The sequence below is a fragment of the Mustela lutreola genome, chromosome 9 (genome assembly GCF_030435805.1).
Source record: "Mustela lutreola isolate mMusLut2 chromosome 9, mMusLut2.pri, whole genome shotgun sequence".
NCBI classification, from domain to species: Eukaryota; Metazoa; Chordata; class Mammalia; order Carnivora; family Mustelidae; genus Mustela; species Mustela lutreola.
In genome coordinates, this window is record NC_081298.1 from 70,122,220 (window position 1) to 70,142,757 (window position 20,538).

Here is a 20,538-nt window from a genome sequence, read left to right on the forward strand (position 1 = left end):
TTAGTGATATGACACAAGAAATTGCAATGAATCGGGCGCCTGGGTGGCTCAGTGGGTTAAGCTTCTGCCTTCAGTTTGGGCCCTGGTCTCAGGATCCTGGGATGGAGCAGTGAGTCAAGCTCTCTGCTTGGCAGGATGCCTGCTTCCCCCTCCCCTGCCTGCCTCTCTGCCTACTTGTGATCTCTGTCAAATAAATAAATAAAATCTTTTAAAAAATAAAAAAGAAAGAAAGAAATTGCAATGAGTCTATTCACATCATACCCTAGCTTTAAAACCATTCGTGGATCCCAATGACCACAAGGTAAAATCCAACGTCTTAGTTTAGCATTCAAAGCCTTCAACCTGACTCAAATCAGCTGTACACATGTCTATTACAATGTGTGTCAACCTGAATTATGTAGCTCAATTAACAGATTATGTGTTTGTCTCCCTGGCAATGTTGGAAGCTCCTGGATCACAGGAAGCAGATCTTACTCATTTCCTATCCCAGGCCTCACCCACTTCCCCATTCCCTAACCCATCACCCAGCACATAGTAGGAGTTCCAATTGTTTTGAATAAAATTATCTCCATTATGTTTCTCTGTCAGCTGGAATTTTTTCATTGTGGTATGATATACATAAAATCAAACTTACCTTTTTAACCATTTTTAAGTAGACTGTTCAGAGGCATTAAATACATTCAGTTTGCTGTGTGACCTGTGTTACTGGATTTTGGATAGAGTGTCTTAGCAGACCTCATTGTAAAATTCACTGTGATGAAGAAAAGGGGAATAAAGGAGAAGGTGTGACAAAATACACAGGACAATAAAGCAGATGATTTTGTTCAGATTATTGCAATAGGGGAATACTCATTAGTGAGGAACGTATCAAAGAGAAGGAAGTAGGGGGGCACCAGGGTGGCTCAGTGGGTTAAGCATCTGCCTTCAGCTCAAGTCATGATCTCAGGGTCCTGGGATTGAGCCTCACATGGGACTTCCTGCTTAGCAGGGAGCCTGCTTCTCCCTCTCTCTTTGCCCCTCCCCCATGTTCTCTCTCTCTTTCTCAAATAAATAAATAAAATCTTAAATTTAAAAAAGAGAAGAAGGGCTACCTGGGTAGCTCAGTGGTTTAAACCTCTGCCTTAAGCTCAGGTCATGATCCCAGGGTCCTGGGATCAAGCCCCACATTGGGCTCTCTGCTCAGCGGGGAGCCTGCTTCCCCCTCTCTCTCTGCCTACTTGTGATCTCTCTCTGTCTATCAAATAAATAAATAAATAAATATCTTTTAAAAAAATTTTTTAAATAAAAAGAAAAAAGAAAAGGAAGGGGGCTCAGTGTTAGTTACATAGACAGGTAAATAAGGGAGTCATCATGAAGAAGGATGGAGATGGTTTTATCTGAGTCACTGAGGAAGGGCAAAAGTGGGTCTTATCTCGCAATATTCTACAGCAGGATAGCCCTTTGAAGTTAGCCATTTCTCTGAACTCAAAATGGGGTGAGAGGGGACACAAAATGGTGAGGGGATTTCTTGACTGTAGCTGCTTTCCAGAACAGGGTTCATATAAAGTTCAACACAGTTAGGTCTTGAGGGTGTTCAAGGTAAGAGAAAAAGGAGCCATGTCCTCCTCCCACACCACCCTACACACACATAGAAGCATCTTCTGAGGGGCACCTGGGTGGCTCAGTGGGTTAAAGCCACTGCCTTCAGCTCAGGTCATGATCCCAGGGTCCTGGGATGGAGCCCTCATCGGGCTCTCTGCTCAGCAGGGAGCCTGCTTCCTCCTCTCTCTCTGCCTGCCTCTCTGCCTACTTGTGATCTCTCTCTGTCAAATAAATAAATAAAATTTAAAAAAAAAAAAGAAGCATCTTCTGATAGTTGGGGCAGGGCTTGACCCACCATCTTTCAGCTGCTTAATATTCTCTTTTTCTCCAGAGAATCATCTCCCATGATCTATGGCTATACACCCCCAGGGTGGGAGGATGGATAGACAATGTGAGTTGTGCATTCCAGCAGTTCCGAAGGATTCCTTTGGTTCTTATCTTGAAAGCCAAGCAGGTGCCTCCACCGAGGAGCAATTTGAAGCCTGATGCCTCTACCCCACCCCATGCCAGAGGCTCCAGATCAGCCTCTTCGCCCCATCCTTTCCTCTCTCTCCCGCCCTTCTCTATTAAAACTTGCCATTCCATTTAAAACCACCCCAAAGCAGAGCCTAACATCAGCCCTGCTAAAGCCAAGTAGACCATTTGTCCCTCCTCAGAGGTCTGGGTTAGGACTTGGGATTAGTCCATCACCAGCCTTGGAGTGGCAGCTATGCCAGCGCCACCCCAGCCCCTGTCCCATGCCTTCCCAACACACTCCCCACCCCTGACTCCCCTGCATCCCCAGTTCCCCAAACAGACCCTAGAGCACAGAAGGGGACGGGAGCTCTAACACTAACTAGCCAACTACTTTTCCAGTGGATACCTACAGATTCTGGCCTCCCAATGAGCCGCAGTTGAATAGTCTGGAGGGTTGGGGGCCCACAGACGCCTGGCTCCCATGTGCAAACACTTGATTCATAAGTCTGGGGTAGGGCCCAGGGATTTGGTTATGAAAATCTCTCCCCAGAGAATAGGATATGCAGCCAACTTCCAGAACCACATGCTTTCATATCCAGCATCTTATTTTGACCTCACACAGACCCAGTGTGGTGGGCAGGGGAGGCATTACCACAATTGAACATTAGGACAACTGTATTCAGTTCATAGAGTAAATTTCAAACAGGGTATAGCACCTGAATTTTGAGGTAAGATTTTGAGATTTGTTTTAAAATACTCTGGAGGAGGGGTTCTGGCTGGCTCAGCTGGTAGAACCTGTGACTCTTGACTTCTGTGATGTGAGTATGAGCCCCATGTTGGCCTTAGGGATTCCTTAAAAAGAGAGAGGGAAGAATGCTAAGGAGGAAAATTATGTGTGTTAGGGAGAAAGTAGGATAAATGGAAAAAAAAAAAAAAAAAGAAAGGCAGCAAGACCTTTATAAAATGATGAAGCTGGATTATGGGGATATAGGGATTCCCTCTAGGTTTATGTGTTTGAGAGTTGCCATAATAAAAAACTTTTTTAAAATCTCCCTTGGAGATGGTTACGAAATGTGCCGGGTATGCATTTGTGGTGTTTTCTAAATTTCCTCCAGGGAACGAAAACTGTAATTAACTGTAATCTGTAAAGTTCATTGTGACCCATCCAATATAAAGTCATAACTAAAAAGAGAGGAGTCTGCAGTCTAGAACAAGAACAGTCAACGGATGAAAATACTTCCAAGTTGGGGCGCCTGGGTGGTTTACTTGGTTAAGCATCTGCCTCTGGCTCAGGTCATGATCTCAGGGTCTTGGGATTGAGCCCCACATCTGGTTCCGTGCTCAGGGGGAGTCTGCTTCTCCTTCTGTCTCTCCCCTCCCCCTATGCTCTCTCTCTTAAATAAATAAATAAATTTAAAAAAAGAAAGAAAGAAAGAAAATATGTCCGAGTGTATCAATTCTGTCCAGAGAGACAATATTTCTTTCTTTCTTTTATTTGTAAGATTTTATTTATTTGATAGAGTGAGACACCGCGAGAGAGAGAACACAAGCAGGGGAATTAGGAGAGGGAGAAGCAGGCTTCCCCCTGAGCAGGGAGCCTGATCTGGGAATCGATCCCAGAACTCTGGGATCATGACCTGAACCAAAGGCAGACACTTAAGGACTGAGCCACCCAGGCACCCAAACAGTATTTCTAAGTATCCTGTGTTGGTTATTCAAGTCAAGCCTACTCTCCTAACATATTCATTATGACTTCCCACTTAACATCCTAGCTCTCTTAGAATTTCTCAGTGCAGGGCCTCCTGGGTGGCTCAGTGGGTTAAGCCTCTGTCTTTGACTCAGGTCATGATCTCCAGGTCCTAGGATCCAGGCCCACATTAGCCTCTCTCCTCAGCAGGGAGCCTGCTTCCCCCTCTCTCTCTCCCGGCCTCTCTGCCTAATTGTGATCTCTTGTCAAAAAAATAAATGAGAGGCAAATGGGTGGCTCAGTGCGTTAAAGCCTCTGCCTTCAACTCAGGTCATGATCTCAGGGTCCTGGGATCGAGCCCTGCATCGCGCTCTCTGCTCAGCGGAGAACCTGCTTCCCCCTCTCTCTGCCTGCCTCTATGCCTACTTGTGATCTCTGTCAAATAAATAAATAAAATTAAAAAAATAAAAATAAATGAAATCTTAAAAAAATTCTCAGTGTATTAATACTTAATTTCTGAGTATATTGAGGTATTAGTATACTATCATATTGCTAGTATGAGTGTATTTGTATGTTAATGAAGAAATTAGTATTTGGCTTTATCACTTCATTACTTTGTGACGTATGCTTCCCAATGTGTTTATCCATCAGTGAATTGATAAAAATCAGTACCCTGAGGACCAGCTCTCAGAACTCTGATGGTTCTGTGAAGAGACCAAGAAATTAGGGCCTGCCTCTAAACCTCCAGAGGCCTGCTTATCATAGGGAAATTGGGTCAGACACAAGGTTCACTAAGAATTGCAGGATGAAGTTGGGAAGGAGGGAGGAGCACTCTGGCATTTGGAGTTGGAATGAGAACATGGGCTCTTTTGAGATCCACCTCTACCTCATGACCTGGGGCAAATTAAGTAACCTCTCTGAGCCTCAAATTCTCCATCTGTAGGGTAATGAAACCTACCACACTGAATTATTGACAGCATTAAACAAAAGAATGTATAAACGATCCTTAGGCACATTGTAGGCTCAAGAGTTCTGTAAGTACCCAAATTACCATTGTTTATAAAACTTTGTTATGGTTTGTCTTCTTGTGTTCTGAAATGTATTCTGGGAAGGTGATTTGGTCCCTTTAGGAGAAAGTACATGTGTTGGAAGTTGGTTCATAAATGGAATAGAAACCACTGACTGATTTGAGAATATTGCTCAGGGGACCTGGGGTGCAGAGTAGAAGTGTAGAATGTGCAAATCCTATCACTGAGGTTTATAATTAGAAATAGGATAAGCCGGGCGCCTGGGTGGCTCAGTGGGTTAAGCCATTGCCTTCTGCTCGGGTCATGATCTCAGGGTCCTGGGATCGAGTCCCACATCGGGCTCTCTGCTTGGCAGGGAGCCTGCTTCCCTCTCTTTCTCTCTCTCTCTCTCTGCCTGCCTCTCTGCCTACCTGTGATCTCTCTCTGTCAAATAAATAAATAAAATCTTTAAAAAAAAAAAAAAAAAAAGAAAAGAAATAGGATAAGCCATCCCTATCTTGGAAGGTCAAACAACTTAAAAAAAAGGCTTCGTGGGTATAATATTCCTCATTCACCTCCTGCTTATGGAGGATGAATAGATGGAGGAGCCCCAAGCTCTCCAGATGCTGGATGAGGGAAGAAGTGCATATGGACAGCTGAGCTATAGTTATGATAGAAGCCAAGGGAGAGGGTGAATGAGGCTGGAAATTCCCATGCTGTGCAGCAGGGTCTAAGAAATGTCAGGCTCTTCTGTTCGATCAGAGGCCATGGGGATGAGGGAAGTCATCCCGTAGCTTTGGCAGTTAACCTGGTCTGAAGTCCTGAGCCAACCTGATCATGGGCACTTCCAAAAGTCCGACTGAAGGTCATTGGCTCTGGTGGGGAAGCCAAGAAGTCGAGATTAGACTAAATGCTGATGAATAAAAACTGAAGATTAATGCATAAGGAGCCCAATTGTAAAAATATGATTGTTTTTCTTTTTTTTTTCTTTTTTTAAGATTTTATTTTTTTATTTGACAGACAGAGATCACAAGTAGGCAGAGAGGCAGGTGTGGGGTGGGGTGGGGTGGGGGGTGGGGAAGCCTGATGGGAGGCTCGATCCCAGGACCCTGAGATCATGACCTGAGCACAAAGGCAGAGGCTTTAACCCAATGAGCTACCCAAGTGCCCCTGATTGTTTTTCTTTAAATCATATTGCACTTGGTATTTCTTTAAACAACTAGACTGGGGCGCAAGAGTGGCTCTGTCAGTTAAGTGGCTGCCTTGGACTCAGGTCATGATTCTGGAGTCCCGGGAATGAGTCCCATAACAGGGCTCCCTGCTCAGCAGGGAATCTGCTTTTCGCTCTGACCCTCCCCCATCTCATGCACTCTCTCTCATCCTCTCTCAAATAAATAAATAAAATCTTAAAAAAAAAAAAAAACTGGAGGGAAGAAAGTGTAGAAGAAGGAGACCAAGCATATTGGTAACCCAAGTAATAAAGGAAGGTGCCTGGGGCCTGGGTGGTGGTAGTAGAAGTAGGGAGAGGCAGCTGGAATTTACATATATTTTCAAGGTGCAATTAACAGGATTTGCTGATGGATCTGACAGAGGTATAAGAGAAACAGAGGAATAAAGGAGGACTCCAAGATTTTCTGGCCATAGGGGCGCCTGGGTGGCTCAGTGGGTTGAGCCTATGCTTTCTGCTCGGGTCATGGTCTCAGGGTCCTGGGATCGAGCCCCACATCGGGCTCTGCTCAGCGAGGAGCCTGCTTCCCTCTCTCTCTCTGCCTGCCTCTCACCTATTTGTGATCTCTCTCTGTGTCAGATAAATAAATAAAATATTTAAAAAAAAAAAAGATTTTCTGGCCACAGTAACTGGAAAGATGGAGTTGCCATATACTGATAGAAGTGAAACCGTGGGAGATATATGTTTTAGAGGAAAGATCAATATTTTAGTTTTAGTGGGGCGCCTGGGTGGCTCAGTGGGTTAAGCCGCTGCCTTCGGTTCGGGTCATGATCTCAGGGTCCTGGGATCGAGTCCCGCATCGGGCTCTCTGCTCAGCGGGGAGCCTGCTTCCTCCTCTCTCTCTCTCTGCCTGCCTCTCTGCCTACTTGTGATCTCTCTCTGTCAAATAAATAAATAAAATCTTAAAAAAAATATTTTAGTTTTAGTGATACCAGGTTTATGTGTCTATTGGACATCTAAGCAGAGAACAGACCGTATTACCCCTACCAGCATCCCAGTAAGACCAAATTCCCAATATATAAGAAAAGCAGATGGGGGTCAGGGTTGGAGGAAGTTTATCAATTGAGTAGTGTTCAGTAGAGAGGATTTTCCCTTAGCTACTATGATAGCCAGACTCAAAATGGCTCGCATTGACCTCTATCATGGGCTCCGGAATAGTCCCCTCCCACAGTGCATCAGTTTTGGTCCATATGACCAACAGAATATGGAAGACGTGGTGGTATATCATCTCTAAGACTAGGTCATAAAAGACATTGTGGTTTCCATCTTGGATCACTTATTACAGGCAAAGCAAGCTACCATGTCGTAAGTAGCCCCATGAAAGGTCCATGGGACAAAGAACTGAGTCCTTCTGCAAATATCCACGTGAGTGAGCTTGGAAGTGGGTCTTCTAGCCCCAACCAGACCTTCAGATGACTTCAGCCCCAGCCAACATCTTGACTTCTGTTTGTAAGAAACTCTAAACCAGAACCACCCAGCTAAACTGCTTCCTAATTCCTGACCCACAGAAACCATGACATAATAAAGGTTATTATTTTAAGCCACTAAGTTCTAGGGTAATTTGTTATGCAGCAGTAAGTAACTAACATACTTCTCAAAGTCAAGTGAAGCAGATGCTCTAAGAAAATTTGGAGGGCCCTGAGAGAAGAGAGACAGGTGTCTTATCCCACAATTGACCTCTGCTCAGGCAGTAAGTAGTCTCACTGTTCTGCCATGGGCAGTCTATACTGCAACCATTGGGAAGACTTTTTCAGGAGGGGCTGCCTGACAGGCAAAGTGTACCCCAACAGCTGGAGGCAAGGAGTTCTAAAAAGGGCTGAGCTGAACTTCCTACTATCAGAAACCAGTAACTGGACACAAACCACACTCAGTCAAGTGTCAACAAAGACAAAGAGGGGTTCAAACCATAGGATATTCAGTAAAGACCAATTATCCTTCTTCCCCTCTTGCCCTACCAGGCCCCAATATTAGAGAAGTTTGACCTTGAAAAGGAAGAGGGAAGTCTCCTAGAACCAACACATGACTCCCTTCCCTGGACACCAGACACATCCACACACATACAAACACCTCCCCACCCTGAAACTGTCTGCAGTGATTGGAGGATTGAAGGCTGTTCAAGGCCCTTCCCCCCTCCCAATCCCCAGGCTGGATCCTAAGCCTGGATGATAGGAAAGGAGTGTAAGTGATGTAAACCAGAAATGAGATGGGAGTTCTTAATGGGTCTGAGTGGACTTCTTCTTCTTTTATTTTTGTAAAGATTTTATTTATTCATTTGACAGAGAGAGAGAGAGATCACAAGTAGGCAGGCAGAGCGGGGGGGGGGGGGGAAGCAGGCTCCTTGCTGAGCAGAGAACCCCATATGGGGCTTGATCCCAGGACCCTGAGATGACCTGAGCCAAAGGCAGAGGCTCAACCCACTGAGACACCCAGGTGCCCCCTGAGTGGACTTCTAATACGAAAAGTCACACTAAAGCTGTGGGATTCATCTAGGATCTTAAGATGGAAGGGAAAAGGGTAATCTGATAGAAGTTGGTTATAAGATTGTCATGTTAAGGGCGCCTGGGTGGCTCAGTGGCTTAAGCCGCTGCCTTCGGCTCAGGTCATGATCTCGGGGTCCTGGGATCGAGTCCCGCATCGGGCTCTCTGCTCAGCGGGGAGCCTGCTTCCTCCTCTCTCTCTCTCTGCCTGCCTCTATGCCTACTTGTGATCTCTCTCTGTCAAATAAATAAATAAAAAATCTTAAAAAAAAAAAAAAAAGATTGTCATGTTAAGGCCCCGCTGAGTGGAGATTCCTCATTCAACCAACTACAATTCTATTCCTCTAACCCAAGTTCTTAGAGGGGCAGCACAATGCATGGGTTAAGAAGGTTTGGAATCAAGACAGGTTTGAGCAGTATCAAAATCCATTTTGTGTGATCCTGAACAGGTTTCTTAAGCATCCAAATCTCTCTTTCCTGATCTCTAAAGAAGAGCAATGGTACCCCCTCTCACAGGACTATATGGTGAAGCTAAGAAAAACTGCAGTTAACAGGGAGAGGAGCAGTTAGCAGCAGACTGCTCGAGCCTCTGTGATCTCGTTAGGGTCCCTCTCCCCATATAAAAGCTCACACCTGACACCTGATTGGTCCTTCTTGGTGTCCTGTCCACCCCCAGTCAATTGTTATGGCCTGAGGTACTTTTGTCCAGGCCTGGTCCACTGTCCATCTCCACTAAAACCCATACGAATGGAGGTGGGACAGGTGTCCAGAGAATAGGGAGGTACTATTCCCTGAAAGGGGAAAGGAAGCTGGACAGCTCAGAGCAACAGATGCCCCCTACAACTGATCTTGTTGATTTCACCTTTACCTTCCTCTCTTGGTTGCCTAGGAAAATTAATACATCAGAGAACATAAATGAGAATAGAACCTGATTATCTGACCTAGTTTCCTCATGTTGGAGATAAAGGCCCAGTGGGCATGAACCAGTTGCTAAAGGCTCTACAGGTATTTGGTGTTTCGGCAATTGTTTTGGACAAACCCGCAGAAATTTGGACACCTGGAAATAAAAATCTCAGAGGCTCTCCCCCTTTCTGGTTAGGGCTGGAAGACAATAAGATTCAGTAATCAGGAACTTGCCTCACTGATCTGCCTGGGGAGATTTATTGCCTCTTGAGGATTATGCCAGGCACTATGGGCGTGGGGGATATTTACCCAGAGAACATTCTAACTCCCTGCAGCCCTCCTAAGGTTCCTCCAAAGAGAATTCCAGTGGATGCCCGTGAGCTGTGCCTGAGAGTCTTTTTTCAAATTGAAGATCAGTCAAGAAATCAGTTCAGTTGGGTGAAAAGCAGACTTTTTTTTTTTTTTTAAGACATAGGCTAGAATGGGGTAAATGTAATTTCATGAGACAGTTTACTCAGTTGCAATTTTATATATAAAGCTACTGGCTCAATGTTTCCTCCCCGCTTCCCATACCAGGCCCCAAACAGTATTATTCCTACCCCCTTTTTAAGGGAAATCCAATTCATTCCACAAACGCATATGGAATGCCAAGCATGCCGGATACAGAGAAGACTATGACACAGTTTTTGTCCTTGAGGGACTCTCAACCCAGTGGGAAATGGCCTCCAGGGCAGAGTGGAGACAAGGAGAAAATGAAGAGGCAGAGGGTGACAGATTACAAAAAACAATCTCTGGGCAGTGGCATAGGGGGAGAGGGGGAACTTGAGTTTTCTATTCTATATTTTGAATTTGTTGCAATGAACATGTATCGTGTTGGCCATTTTAAAAGCCCAGTTAAAAGATGAAGATACAGGGGCGCCTGGGTGGCTCAGTGGGGTAAGCCTCTGCCTTCAGCTCAGGTCATGATCTCAGGGTCCTGGGATCTATTGGGCTCTCTACTCAGCAGGGAACTTCCTTCCCCCTCTCTGCCCGCCTCTCTGCCTACTTGTGATCTCTCTCTCTCCGTCAAATAAATAAAATCTTAAAAAAAAAAAAAAAGATAAAGATACAGTAATGAATAAATGAATGAAATGCAATGTGAAAGTCCTGGCCGAAGGAATTTAGGAGCAGTGCCACCAAACTTGGGCTCATTTTGTCCTTTTAGTACGACAGCAAGGTTCCTTGATCCCCATCTTTTTTTTTTTTTTTTTTTTTTAAAGATTTTATTAATTTATTTGACAGAGAGAAAGATCACAAGTAGGCGGAGAGTCAGGCAGAGAGAGAGGAGGAAGCAGGCTCCCGCTGAGCAAAGAGCCCGATGCGGGGCTCGATCCCAGGACACCGAGATCATGACCTGAGCCGAAGGCAGCGGCTTAATCCACTGAGCCACCCAGGCGCCCCGCCATCTTTTTTTTTTTTAAGATTTTATTTATTTATTTGACAGAGAGAGATCACAAGTAGACAGGCAGGCAGGCAGAGAGAGAGAGAGAGGGAAGCAGGCTCCCTGCTGAGCAGAGAGCTGGATGCGGGCCTCGATCCCAGGGTCTCGATCCCAGGGCCTCGACCCCAGGACCCTGAGATAATGACCTGAGCCGAAGGCAGCAGCTTAACCCACTGAGCCACCCAGGCGCCCCCTTGATCCCCATCTTAAAAATGGGAGATATTGATATCCTAAGAGGTAAAGCACTTTGCCCCCATTCACCAGCTGGTAAGGGACAGAGCCCGGGGCATTTCTACTACAGTCTGTTTCCATATGCCAACTAAGAAAAAGGGTCAGAAAGGAGGGACAATGACTCCCAAGAACTTTATTCTTAAGCTTTTGTAAATACTCATTTTCTGTTATCTTGTTCTTCCTTATTTTTTCTTGGGTGGTTAACAGTTCATCTCTTAACATAAAAAAGGGTCTTTGTATTTTGGGAGGTGAAGGAAAAGCTTGCTGGAGTAGTCAGTCCTGGGAAAGGGGGAGGGTGGTCAAAGGCGTGGGGGGGGGGGCTCTGGTGCAAGAGAGGTGGGGGGAAGCAGAAAGAGAAGCAGGCAGGCAGAGTCCTGGGCCCACGGGGTGTCTCCCAGCATAGTGCCAGAGCTGCCTGGCCCTCCTCAACAGGGACCCTGCTGCAAAGTGGGGATTTCACAGCAGCCCTTGCCTCGTGGGTCATCAGGTCTTTTAGATCCGAGCCAGCTTCCCTCTCTCCAACTCCAGCCTTTGCAGCCTGAGCCCCCAGAGCCCGCGGGCACTGTGGCAACCCCTGTCTTACTTCCAGCGGTTCTACCTGTATATTCTTGCTTCCCTCAGCACAGAAGCCCAAAGGGTCCAGGATGTGGTCTTGTTTGGTCTCTCCTTCCCTACCATCCTCTACAGATTTTGTCTCTCTGCAGCCAAGGAAAGGGAAAGAACAAGAAGACAGTGGCTCAAGCTGGATGGAGACACAGTAGAACTAAAGAAATCTGAGTGTCCTCTAAAAATCTGAGCCCTGTCATGTCCATCACTATCATGGTTACTGATCATGTTGATTGTGCTCTCACCATGGGCCAGGCATCATCTCATTTAGCATTCCAGAACGTCCCAGCATCCCACATCACAGGTCATACAGGCAATCCTTGGCCAAGCTGGCGCACAGGGAGCCTCCCTGGCTGTGCCGGAACCCCTGCAGTGGAGCATCCTGCCTCCTATGATCCTGTTCCAAAGGAGAACAATTTGTCCTCTGGCCATGGAGCCTTCCCAATTGATAGAGCCTATCCAGTTAATACAAATGCTTCCTCCCCTTTCCTACTCTGGCATTCCACTTCCTGTCACAGGCACATCCTTGGGTGGTCTTGGATCCCCTGATCTGATGACACTCTCTAAAGAAGTGTCTCCCCTGTCTCTTGTAGAAAATGACACCAGGTCTTCATGCCCCACCTGTTGGGGGTGACCTGGGTTGGATTTGAGCCAAGGTACCATCTCAGCTAATCCCATGCTTAAAAGTGCTGTCCCTCTGTGGAGGGATGATGGCCCCTCCTCTCCCAAGACAACATAATAGCACAGATATAACCTGCAAATGTTCAGTGTTACTGCAGACTTACAGCTGGGGAATAGGCCACTGCATTGCTCCCAACCAGGCTCTTGAACCCCAGGACCTGGGCAGCCTCTGAAAGACTTGTGGAGCCATGGTGGCCACAGGCTCCGAGCTCCACGAAGAACAGAAGGACAACCTCTCCAGCAGCAGCTCCCCCTCTTGGACACCCAGAGATTGAAGAGGACTAAGAAAGCAGCCTGGGAGGATCACAGTCTGGGGACAGCGCTGGAAATCCCAGGTTACTAATTCAGGACTTCATGCACCATGGGAATCTCCGCATCACACCATGCCAGGTGCAAAAGAAGGGGCAACAGACTTTTAAGGCTGTCTCCCTGCACAGGACCCGAAAGGAGTGGGCTCAACCTTATGGGGTGTATAGTCTGCTCCCAGGAAGAAACTGTCAGGTCCCAAAGTCATAAAAGGAGTGTTTTTAGCTTCTCAGGAGTCAGGTATCAGACGCCTCTGAGAATGACCTTCACCAAAGTCCTTCCTTGCAAATAGAGCCAACTCAGGTTAGTAAACAGCTTCCATCCAGAGGCAGAGAAACAGGTCTGACCCCCAAACGAGACAGACTTCTCATTTGCACATCACTTTCTACTGTTCTCATCACCTGTTTCAAGGAAGCCACACACTTGCTCAGGCTTCCTGGCTCTTCACACACATAGACCTCCATCTCCACGTTTGGAAAAGGGTTTTTCAACTCTGCAGATGAGGAAAGGTTAAATGCCCTCCTCAGGGATAAAAACCCAGCAGAGAAAGAACCTGAACACTAGTCTGGACCTCAAATAACTCCTCAGACATTCTCCAAGTTACAGTGCTTTTAACTTTGGTGGAAAGATTCTTGTCCCCTCTGCTGGATTAAAGGTTCTGGGTGGGCAATAAAGGATTCCATTTCTTTACTTCGTTCAGTCTGTTCTCCCTCTTTCTTTCTTCCCTTCTTTATTTCTTTTTTTTTTTCTTTAATATTTTATTTATTTATTTGACAGCGATCACAAGTAGGCAGAGAGGCAGGCGGAGAGAGAGGAGGAAGCAGTCTTCCTACTGAGCAGAGAGCCCGATGCGGGTCTCCATCCCAGGACCCTGGGATCATGACCTGAGTTGAAGGCAGAGGCTTTAACCCACTGAGCCACCCAGGTGCCCCTTTCTTTCTTTTTTTTTTTTAAATAAGATTTTATTTATTTGACAGAGAGAGACAGCACAAGCAGAGGGGAGGAGCAGAGGGAGAGGGAAAAGCAGGTTCCCCCCTGAGCAGGGAGGCCAATGTGAGGCTGGACCCCAGGACCCTGGGATCATGACCTGAGCTGAATGCAGATGCTTAACCTACTGAGCCAGCCAGGCACTCCCCTTGAATCTGTTCTATTCCCCAAGTGTGGATGTGAATGCAATGGTGGGTGGGTGGAATTAAATGAACTTTAGCAGAGACTAATTCTTCCTACCAGACCCTCACCACCCCTCCCACTTTATCCAAGTATCTCAAAAGCTTCTTCCTCCCCTTTGTTGGTTTCTGTCACTGGACTCAGTCCATAGAGAGAGAGCTTCTGAGCACGGACAGTCTGAAAAGAGCAAAGTAAGAATAGCCGATTGATCCATAATAGAACGGTAAAGTCTCTAAGTACCACGGGGGAGGGCATTAGTCTTAAAGCTGGCTGGGAAGAGATGACATGGGGTGGGGAGAAACCTCTCTGAGAGCTTGGAGGTGATGCAGGAGGCTGCTCCTGGTGGGGGATGGGAGGGAACAGCCAGTCAAAGGTTCTGCTTTCTACTTTTCTGTCAATTCTGTCTTAGCCAGTGCCCATCCTAAGGCTCCCATTCCTTACCAAACTGGCCTGCTAGATACTACTGTGGAAGAGGAAGTGAGGCACCTACCTGCAAGGGGTTGCTTCAGTCTGGCCTAGTAGGCAGAACCTCCCACCCCTGCAAACAGTGCTCAGCTAAACCAGGCCTTTCTACCTTTGCGTCTCCCCCAATGACACTGTACGAAATTGTTCCTCTCTGCTTAGGCTCTTTCTGGCTGTATTGATCGTTGCTTTTATTGGCAAACAACACACCATGATAAAAATAAAGCACAAGTGCTTGTGCAGGGAGAGTAAAATGGATTCTGTGTCTCCAGTGCTATCAGAAAACTTGCTCTGAGACCCAGTGGTCAACCAGGTACCTGATTCTCCCCTCAGAGCACCCCTGCAATTATTGTAAGGACCTTTGTCTTGTCTGTCTGTCTCCTTCCTCCTGACTGCGGCAAGGCAGCTGCGGTCTTCCCCACACCTCCTGAGTGCTTGGGGCTCAATTCATAGTTGCTAACTGACACCAACATGGGGGCCTTCCAGGAAGCAGTCATTTCAGGGCTAGGCCTGGCGCCACACCTCTCAGCTCATTTTCACAGGCATCTGCCCTGGCTGGCCAGTCACCACCACAATTTGGGGTTAAGGGTTTGGTCCGGTCGAGGAGCTAACAAACCAGCTACCTAGAACATTCAGGGTTGTCCTGTCCTGTTCAGTGCCTAGGCCACTTGTTCCCATAAGCTTGGAGAGGTGGAGCCTTTTTGATGCTCTTACCCCCTTCTTATAGACAGAAAATGGGGCCTGACACTTCCATGTGTCACTCCCAGTCACACATTTCTTTTCTTAAAATAGCAATGTGGAGGGACCCAATTTGTACCTAGGTTCAATTTCTTTATCTGTTATAGGGACAAATAACACTACCTCTTAGGGTTGTTCAAAGGATGCTTGCTGATGGTTTGTTTTCTGCTCTGGACTATAAAAAGGCGGCAGGGACTTTGGCTTATTCACTGCTATATCGTCAGAGCCTGGAACAAGTGTCTGCCCGGCACATAGTAGGTGCTCAATATTTGTTTCCTAAACAGAAATGACTTGAGAAGAGCCTAGGCCAGACCCTGGCGCTTCCCTCTGCGAGGACTTTCTATATCCTTAGTTCCCCAGATTCCTCCAGCCAGGCAGCCCGTGGCCAAGGGGGTCTGGGGGGTACCTACTTCTGGTCTTGGGACCTCAGATCAGCAAACTCCCAGGCCAGAAAAATCTCCACGGGACAGTCTGCAATGCCGGTGAACCTGAAGAAGGCCTCCGCCCTCAGGTTCCCCTTTTCTTTTTTGTATCAGGAAAAGCATGTCCTCCTCCCTCACCCCCAGGCACAACGCGGTTCTGCTTCTGAGGTGCCTATAGAGAAGGGCCACCCTGCCCCGAGCAGCAATCTTTTGGGGAAGGAGCCCGGCAGGACTGCAGCAGAGGAGCGGCAAGGCCGGGCAAGCAAGCCAGGCAGAGAAGAGTGGGCCGAACCGACGCCCAGCGGGCGGAAAGGCCGGCGGGAAAGGGCGTGCGAGGAGAAGGGCGGGGCGAACGTCCGCCCTCGGCTCCCCCGCTCGGGCGCCGCTCCACCTTAAGCTCGGGACCCCCTTAAGGGCGGGCACTGGAGGCGCGCGCCCGGGGGCGGGGTCTTCCATGCAAATGAGGGGCGTGGGTCGACGGGGCGGAGCGGGAGGGGCGCTGACCTGACGTCAGGCCGGCGGCCCGGGCAGTTGGCTCGGCGGCGGCGAGGCGGCAGGAGCGGCGGCGGGAGCCCGGCCGCGCAGCGGGGCGCGGGGGAGCGGCGGCGGCGGAGCCGGAGCAACATGGCGCCGGTGGGCGGGGGCGGGCGCCCGGGCGGCGGGCCGGCCCGAGGGCGCCTCCTCCTGGCCGCGCTGCTGCTGCTGGTGCTGATGTGGGCGCGGGGGGCCCGGGGCCAGGGCGACCCCCAGTGGGGCGCCATCCTGGGCATGAGACTGGCGAGCTGCAACAAATCGTGTGGGATGAACCCGGAGGGCATCATCTTCGTGTCCGAGGGCAGCACGGTGAACCTGAGGCTGTACGGCCAGAGGCTGGGCTCCCTCTCCAGCAACCTGATCTCCTTCACCGAGGTGGACAACCTCGAGGCGATCCAGAACTCCACCAACTGTCCCGAGCTCACCAAGGACCTGGTCGTTCAGCAGCTGGTCAACGTGAGCCGCGGGAACACGTCCGGGATGCTGGTGGTGCTCACTAAGTTTCTCCGGAGGAGCGAGAACATGAAGTTGTATGCATTGTGTACCCGGGCCGGGGTCAATGGGCCCTGGCAGAGGTGGACCGATAAGGATTCGCTGCTCTTCATGGTGGAGGAGGCTGGGAGGTTCCTACCCCTCTGGCTGCACATCCTCCTCATTACGGTGCTGTTGGTGCTGTCGGGCATGTTTTCTGGCCTCAACCTGGGGCTTATGGCCCTGGACCCCATGGAGCTGCGTATCGTGCAGAACTGTGGCACCGAGAAGGAGAGGCGCTATGCCCGCAAGATCGAGCCCATCCGGCGCAAGGGCAACTACTTACTCTGCTCTCTGCTTCTGGGAAACGTGCTGGTCAACACCTCCCTCACCATCCTTCTAGACAACCTCATTGGGTCTGGGCTCATGGCGGTGGCCTCCTCCACCATTGGCATTGTCATCTTTGGGGAGATCGTTCCTCAGGCCTTGTGCTCCCGCCATGGCCTGGCTGTGGGTGCCAACACTATCATCCTCACCAAATTCTTTATGCTACTCACCTTCCCCCTCAGTTTCCCCATCAGCAAGCTCCTGGATTTTGTTTTGGGCCAGGAGATTCGCACCGTTTACAACCGGGAGAAGCTGATGGAGATGTTGAAGGTAACGGAACCCTATAATGATCTGGTGAAAGAGGAGCTAAACATGATCCAGGGTGCCCTGGAGCTACGGACCAAAACCGTGGAGGATATCATGACCCAGCTCCAAGACTGCTTCATGATCCGCAGCGATGCCATCCTGGACTTCAATACCATGTCGGAGATCATGGAGAGCGGCTACACCCGCATCCCTGTGTTTGAAGATGAGCAATCCAATATTGTCGATATCCTCTATGTTAAAGACTTGGCCTTCGTGGACCCCGATGACTGCACCCCCCTCAAGACCATCACCCGCTTCTATAACCACCCAGTACATTTTGTCTTCCACGACACCAAGTTGGATGCCATGCTGGAGGAGTTCAAGAAGGGTAAGGCCGGATGGAGCTCTCCCCGTTAGCTGGCTTTGGGACGCCTGTCATTTACTTGCCTGTTTTGTGTCAGCTGGCCTTACGTTTTTGGTGTGACTGTCCCATTTGCCCATCACTTCCTGTGCCTCTGAGGTGGATGGTATTTGGGGCAGCGGGATCAGTTCGTAAGCATCTGCCGCCTTGCCAGGTACTGTGCTTTGTGTGCCAGGTGAATCAGAGCTGAGACAGGCTTGTGCACTTGGAGGGATAGAGCAAGGCCTCAGGGAACTACTGAAGCAGCATGGAGTAAGGCCAATGCCTTCAAAGAGGCCACAGAGATTAGAGAGTGGGACCGCACATCTGATTGGGGTACCGTGGGGAAGGGGCTGGGGCCCTGGGAAAACTGTCACAGGGGAGGGAGCATTGAAGGAGAGCCTGAAGATGTGGGGACACCTGGTACCCGAGGCAGGGGCATCCCCACAAGGAGCAAAGGATGTGCTTTGGGCCTAGCAGGTGGTCCTGTTGAGCTGGATTGGAGCTTGGTTGAGCTGCCCGGTGGTCATTCGGGAGAGGCTGAGTCATCTGGGGCCTTGGGGAAGAGCCTGAAGTCAGGGCGGTGCATTTGCTTGGAGCTATTGGAAGTTTTGAGCAAGAGTGATGTTTCTGGATCTCCTAACCCACAGAAGCTGAGTTGAGAGGTCTCTGTTTGGCTCCCCACTCAGAACAGTGCCAAGTAATGCTTTCGACTATTCAGCAGAAGCAAGCAGATCAAGTTTTGGTTATTGCTCTGTCTTTTCCCAGGCGCCAAACATCAGCTTCCCTCCTGTGGTTGGCTGGAAATCCTCAGCTGGCCTTGCTGTGCCTTGTGTTTTTTTCTCACATGGGTTCTTGGCTAGTTCTCATGTAGTTAGAGAGGCACTCGGAGTTTTACTCATCAGCCCCAAAGCTCAGGGCACACACCCCTTTCCTTTACTTCCAGCAAAACTTTCCTCCCACCTTTGCTACTCAGAAGTTCTCAGTGGCAGTAAACAAGCCAATTATGGGGTAAAACCCTCCTAGGCCAAAAGGAGTGAGGAGGCAGAAAGGGAAGCTCTTTATAAAGGAATGGGGGTTGGGTGAAGGGAGCACATCTTAAATCCAGGCTTTTGCTTCCCTTCTTCATGGGGAGAGCTCCTGCCGGCTAAGGCAGCCTGCCAGCCCAGGGCTGGGAGCGACTTCTGCACTCCAGCAGGGAGCACGCTTCAGGTGCTTGTCAATCGATTATTTCACGACAGGAGGGGGGAGCCTGGAACTGGATGGGTCAGTGGTGATGGGTTGGGCTGGGATAGGTAGGAGCAGGCCTTGCCAGGTTTGCACTGAAAAGATGCTCAGGTCAGGGCTGGAGTGGGATACTTGCACCCTCCCATTTTCAGAGTGACAGAGTGAATCTGAGCATCAGAACCAAGAAGGACCTGAGTAACAGAAGTCCAAGTGGGAGATAGCCTGGTAAGGTGGTCTCATTGCAGACAGACTGAAGGGCCATGGACATCTGGTGGTGATGGCACCATGCTGGTGGTAGCGTTGCAGGTGCAGGCCCAGGAATGTGTTTCTCCCAGGTAGCAGTTGTTGGAGCAGAGCAGTGAGGATCTGTGCCCCACCCCCACCCTGCAGCCTCTTGGCCCTGAGGACTTCTCCCTTGTTGCTGGGTCAGGAACCTGGTTAGGACTCAACAGGGCAGCTTCCTGCTCACCACCTCTGTGGTCTTTGGGACTGTTGCTGGTGACACACCCAACAAGCACGTTTGCATCTTTCAGCTTGGATCTGGAGCCAACCAGTATGGATTAGCTCGGCTAGGCTTCCCAGCCCCTAATCAGGAGGGCTGAGCCCTTTTCAGGTGGGAGCTTCCTGGATCTTGGCAGGGCCATCTTTGGACTCATCTTGTAAAAAGAAGTACCACGTCAGGAAGCTGGGAAAACAGAGCTAGCATCTTTCAGGCCAGAGCTCTGATGAATGGAATTCTCCAGATGTAAATTTTAGTTCACTGGAGTCTCCTTAACAGAGGCTGGTGGTTTGAGCCTTAACCCTGGCCCTGGAGGGGTGCTGCTAATTCCATGGAAACGCAGTCATAGCCTACCCAGTGTAGCATGAAGCTGCTGAGATGTGAGTGATATGATGGTCACCCCTAATGGACACACCCTGGGGCATTATGGTTCCATCCTAACTCATTGCCACCCTGGGCTGCCCCCAGCATGGTTCTCTCAGATCTTTCCATCTGGCATTTACCATTTTAGTCTGAGGCCCTCTTGGAAGTGGCAGACATTTTATGTCTGCATCTTAAAAGATTCTCTTTACAGATCTGGTGTTTGGAAGGCTTTTTTCATAGCTAAGAAGAAGAAGTGAGTAAGGTTAACAGGGCTAGCATTGCCAGTAGCGTTGAAACAAGAGCTGGGGGCTTGCCAGGTGTCGCTGAGCATCTCCCTGAGGGTCCTTTCTATGCTTCAGTGGACTGTGCAAGTTGAGGAAGGTACCTGACTTCTGCCAGTCTTTCAGCTCAGGGTGTAATCTTCTTTTAAGGTCATTTTATCTCCTTGCGCCTCCGCTTTGACGAGCGCCCCCCCCCCCCCCCCGCCGTGGGTAGGGATCATACCTATTAGTGTTTTCACCACTCAGGGCCTGGCAAAGAGGTGGATCTTTAGTGAGTGTTAAATGAATGAATGAATGAATGAATGAAAGTTGAACAACTAATGAATGCCTGGCGAGCTCTGCTGGCCTTCTTGCTGTTTCTTGAACACAGCTGGGACGCTCCCACCTGAGGGCCTTTGCCCTGGCTGTTCCTTAAGGCTGGAATGTTTTTCCCCAGATGTTGTCAGCCTCACCCTCTCCCCGCCCTTGTGCCTGCTTCAGCCTCACCTTCTCAGTGCCCTATTTAAAACTATAACCTCCCATCCTCACCGACCTTCCTCGTCTCCTCTACCCTGTGCTAATTTTTCTTTTTCTCATAGCACAGATCACTTTCTTTCTTTCTTTTTTTTTTTTTTAAAGATCTTATTTATTTATTTGACAGAGATCACAAGTAGGCAGAGATGCAGGCGGAGGTGGGGCAGGAAGCATGCTCCCTGCTA

General features: G+C 48.9%; 1 protein-coding gene across 3 annotated transcripts in view; it reads left to right on the forward strand.

The window, feature by feature from the left end:
• The first annotated feature begins 15,977 nt into the window (after window positions 1–15,977).
• CNNM4 (cyclin and CBS domain divalent metal cation transport mediator 4) overlaps window positions 15,978–20,538 on the forward strand; it is a 37,415-nt gene continuing 32,854 nt past the window's right edge. For 2 of the 3 annotated variants that reach the window (XR_009344831.1, XM_059134648.1), the window contains exon 1: window positions 15,978–17,458. Coding sequence is in view for 2 of the 3 variants with exons in the window: in XM_059134648.1 (XP_058990631.1) it covers window positions 16,057–17,458 (1,402 nt within the window). In the remaining variant the exon portion in view is untranslated. The remainder of the gene's footprint in view (window positions 17,459–20,538) is intronic. The other variant, XM_059134649.1, reaches the window with a different exon arrangement.